Genomic DNA, 5,068 nt, shown 5'->3' with positions numbered 1-5,068 from the left:
GTACGACAGGGATGCCCGATTTCGCCATTTTGGTTCATTTTGGTTGTGGAACTTCTATCTCTAGATATTCTGAATAATGCAAATCTGTATGGCTTAACCATTTTTAACAGAGAAATCAACATGCCCCAACTGGCTGATGATACTACTCTTTTCTTAAGAGACAAAGACCAGGTTGTCCTTAATGCTATTACTGCATTCTCTATTGCATCAGGATTCAAACTGAATGTTTCTAAATGTGAAATCTTATGTTCATATGACTCTGATGATAAAGAATTAGAAAATATTCCTGTAAAGGACTGTGTTAAATATTTAGGAATACATCTGTCAGACAACATAGGAATTTCTCTCCTAAAATTAAGAAAACCAAAAATATATTTTATAATTGGCTCCAAAGGGCTCTTTCTATACTTGGGAGAGTGATTCTGTCCAAGGCAGAGGGACTTTGTGTACCCCTCATTATATTTATTTGTAAATCCCTCTACTTGTAAAGAGATCAACAAGACCTTTCTTGACTTCATCTGGAAAAATAAGTCTCACAAACTAAAAGAGTCAGTCCTCCCTAATAAAAGAGCTGAAGGAGGTCTGGAAGTGTTGGATGTTGTGACATAAATAACACTTTCAAGATCAACTGGTTGAAAATATGTTTGAACAATACTGATAATAACTCAGACATAACTATAAGGAATAAGTCATTGTTCTACCACAGCTGGCATGAGAGGAATATTGACTTTGTTCTTGATGTTTTTGACAACAGGGGTAATATTCTTACATATGAACAATTTATAACATTGAAAGAGTTTCCAATACCTTTCAGAGAGTTTATTTCTGGGATCAAAGCCATTTCCAGTGGTCTAACTACACTAATGAAAACTCATCTTAGCTTTGGTGATGATCACAAAGTTTATCCAGAAGTCAGATTGGAAGGCATGGGCTTACTTGAGAAATCTTGTTGTAATAAATATATAAGACAAATTCTCCATTCACAGAACCAACTTACGCCTAGAGGAAAAGGTTTATGAAACATGCTTATTCCTGACATTGTCTGGAACAAAAAGCTTGGTTAAAAACTCTCTGGGATATGTGGGACGATAACGTCCCACCTCGCCAACAGCCAGTGAAATTACAGGGCGCCAAATTCAAAACAACAGAAATCTCATAATTTAAATTCCTCAAACATACAAGTATTATAAACCATTTTAAAGATAAACTTCTTGTTAATCCAGCCACAGTGTCTGATTTCAAAAAGGCTTTATGGCGAAAGCCATATTGCGATTATGTTAGGTCAGCGCCTAGCCACAGAAAACCATACAGCCATTTTCCAAAGAAGGAGAGGTGTCACAAAATTTTTTTGACAGAAATAGTGTTCAAATGAATCACCTTCGATGATCGTCACCGGATGGCACTCCCAGGACTCCATGTTAGACAATAAATGTGTTTTGTTCGTTAAAGTTCATCTTTATGTCCAAAAACCTAATTTGAAATTGGTGTGTTATGTTCAGAAATGCATTGTCTCAAACAAACATCCAGTGAAAGTGCAGAAAGCCACATCAAATTACAGAAATACTCATAATAAACATTGATGAAAGATACAAGTGTTAAACATACGATTAAAGATAAACTTCTCCTTAATGCAACCATACAGCCATTTTCCAACCAAGGAGAGGTGTCACAAAAGTCAGAAATAGCGTTAAAATTAATCACTTACCTTTGATGATCTTCATCTGATGGCACTCCCAGATTTATGAGGTCTCCATGTTCGACAATAAATGCTCGATAAAGTTAATCTTTATGTCCAAATACCTCCTTTTTGTTTGCGCGTTTAGTACACTAATCCAAATGCACGAGGCGCGGGCACTAAGTCCAGACGAAAAGTCCAAAAAGTTAATTTACAGTTCGTAGAAACATGTCAAATGATGTATATAATCAATCTTTCCGATGTTTTTATCATAAATCTTCAATAATATTCCAAACGGACAATTCCTTTCTCATTAGAAAGGAAAAGGAACGGAGCTCGTGCTCACGGCCGCACGCGAGACTTAGCTAAAGGCTTTCAGCCAGACCACTGTTTGAAACAGCTCTTATTCGCTCCCCTTTCACAGTAGAAGCCTCAAACAACGTTCTAAATACTGTTGACATCTAGTGGAAGCCTTGGGAAGTGCAATCTGACCCCATAGATAGGCAATCACTTTAAAAAACTACAAAACTCAGATTTCCCACTTCCTGGTTGGATTTTTCTCAGGTTTTTGCCTGCCATATAAGTTCTGTTATACTCAGAGACATTATTTTAACAGTTTTGGAAACTTTAGAGTGTTTTCTATGCATATTTTAGCTTCTGGGCCTGAGCAGCAGGCAGTTTACTCTGAGCACCTTATTCATCCAAGCTACTCAATACTGCCCCCTGTTCCCAAATAAGTTTTAAGGCCTTACAAATATTGTATACCAGACAAATTTAAGGAAGTGCATCTCAAAATTCTACATAAGATACATCCATGTAATTCTATGTTGTCCGAATGTGTGGCTATTGATGATGTCTGCGTCTTCACTTGTTCTTTGAATGTAAATGTATGTCATCATTTTGTGAAAACCTTGCAGAATACTTATTTACCATTATGAACACTACCCATGTTTTACATGGAGGATATAATATGTTACCATTATGAACACTACCCATGTTTTACATGGAGGATATCATATGTTACCATTATGAACACTACCCATGTTTTACATGGAGGATATAATATGTTACCATTATGAACACTACCCATGTTTTTGACATGAAGGATATAACATGTTACTATTGCAATGATAACAAGACCATTGAAATGATTGTGATTTTTAAAATTCTTGTTTCCAAATACTTTATACACAAGCATAAATTCCAGAATTCTATACCAAAATTACCTATATTTTTGATTGAATGTAATTATCTGGTTAAGCCATTATCCCCAGTTAATAACAACAAGAACAACATCTTTGTCACGTTCTGACCTTAGTTATTTTGTTATGTCTTTGTTTTAGTATGGTCAGGGCGTGAGTTGGGTGGGTTGTCTATGTTAGTTTTTCTATGATTTGGTATTTCTGTGTTTGGCCTGGTATGGTTCTCAATCAGAGGCCTCACTCCCTCTACTGCAGCCCTCATCCTCCACATACAACATCCGTTCTGCCAGTCACATTCTGTTAAAGGTCCCCAAAGCACACACATCTCTGGGTCGCTCCTCTAGTGACTGGAACGAGCTGCAAAAACACTTAAACTGATCAGTTTTATCTCCATCTCTTCATTCAAAGACTCAGTCATGGACACTTTTACAGTTGTGGCTGCTTCACGTGATGTATTGTTGTCTCTACGTTCTCTACCTTCTTGCCCTTTGTGCTGTTGTCTGTGCCCAATAATGTTTGTACCATGTTTTGTGCTGCTGCCATGTTGTTGTCATGTTGTGTTGCTACCATGCTGTGTTATGTGTTGCTACCATGCTGTGTTATGTGTTGCTACCATGCTGTGTTATGTGTTGCTACCATGCTGTGTTATGTGTTGCTACCATGCTGTGTTATGTGTTGCTACCATGCTGTGTTATGTGTTGCTGCCATGTTGTTGTCATGTTGTGTTGCTACCATGCTGTGTTATGTGTTGCTGCCATGCTATGCTGTTGTCTTAGGTCTCTCTTTATGTAGGATTGTGGTGTCTCTCTGATCATGATGTGTGATTTGTCCAAATTTTGTTTCGCCTTTTGGTAGGCCATCATTGTAAATAAGATTTTTTTCTTTACTGATTGGCCTAGTTAAATAAAGTGTAAATTAATAAAATTTAAAATTAAAAAAATGAAGGATCCGTTAACAGAATGACCTATATTTATCTTGAAAAAGGTTGCTAATGATTCAAATTATAGGCTTTGTTTACATGATTACTTTCATTTGAATCAGTTATGATTTCGGAGGAAAGGCTATTAAAGCCAGAAATGAGGACAATAGACCAAATATCGGACTTCCTTTATGGCTGAACCGAACTGGAGGGGGGGGGGGGGGGGGAAGAGAGAGAAAGAGAGAGAGAGAGAGAGAGAGAGAGAGAGGGAGAGAAAGAGAGGAGGAGGAGGGGATAGCCTAAGAGGAAGGAAACGGCGAGGGCTTCATCAACAGACAGGGGAGTCTCTTGTCAGGCTGATAGAAGGCTGGCTATATCAAATGAAAGCCTGACACGGGATACGCCACGGAAATCTCTCTGGCTGAGATAACCTCGTCGACGTTTACAGAAAATCATTCCAGCGGCTGGAGATCCAGATGTTTACGTAAAACAAGCTGTCAATCGTATTCGTGGAACTGGAACTTTCATCGCATTTTGATTCTCTCTGTGCTGCTTGGGGGGGTGGCTACAACCGTGCCACATTTAACTCGTTTGCGTCACGCTTTGGAGTTTCCTCCCTGGTTAGACATTTGGCGTTTGCTGAGGTTTTGAGACCAAAACCGAAATTCCAGACCATTTTTGGCTGGTGGGCTAAAACTGCGTTCTCCGATGGGTTACATGGCGTGCGTTTGATCCTGGGGTGTGCGCTGCGCGATGGCCGCGTCGGGCGGACGGAAGAGCGAGAAGTTGGATGAGGCACAGGCGTTGGCCCGGAGCTGCGCGGGGAGACCGGACTTTCTCCCGTGCGACGGACTGTCCATCTGCGCAACACACAGCCACGGGAAGTGCTTCAAGCTCCACTGGTGCTGCCACTTGGGATGGTGTCACTGTAAGTAGCCTTGCTTAAAGACCGTCGATGTCTCACCATTCTCTGGGTTCTCCATGTGCTTAGCTGTGCTCTCCGCTCACTCCCTGGTTGGAAGGAGAAATTCAATGAATGTCTATAAATAGCCTGTTATATGTGAATGTTTACAAGAATAGCAGCCTATTGTTTGACTTCAGACAATTATACTGCCCTACCAAGCAAAAAGGCAGTAACTGCTCATAGCTTGGAACTGAGAAAAATTGCTTTTATTTACGTTGGTTTCATAGTAACTTTATACAGTTACTGCTAACATGACCCCTATTTTATCCTGAACACAATTATAATAAAGACAGGATACTTGTCCACAT

General features: G+C 39.4%; 1 protein-coding gene across 1 annotated transcript in view; it reads left to right on the top strand.

The window, feature by feature from the left end:
* The first annotated feature begins 4,035 nt into the window (after positions 1-4,035).
* The window catches only part of c18h3orf70 (chromosome 18 C3orf70 homolog), a 28,628-nt gene continuing 27,595 nt past the window's right edge, over positions 4,036-5,068 (top strand). Inside the window, exon 1 of the mRNA XM_036981982.2 lies at positions 4,036-4,724. Coding sequence (XP_036837877.2) covers positions 4,550-4,724 — 175 coding nt within the window. The 5' untranslated portion in view covers positions 4,036-4,549. The remainder of the gene's footprint in view (positions 4,725-5,068) is intronic.

This window comes from Oncorhynchus mykiss, chromosome 18 (assembly GCF_057628025.1).
Source record: "Oncorhynchus mykiss isolate SJ-2025 chromosome 18, ASM5762802v1, whole genome shotgun sequence".
Classification (NCBI taxonomy): Eukaryota; Metazoa; Chordata; class Actinopteri; order Salmoniformes; family Salmonidae; genus Oncorhynchus; species Oncorhynchus mykiss.
Note: the sequence above shows the minus strand (reverse complement) of the source record. Positions and strands in the feature narration are given on the sequence as shown.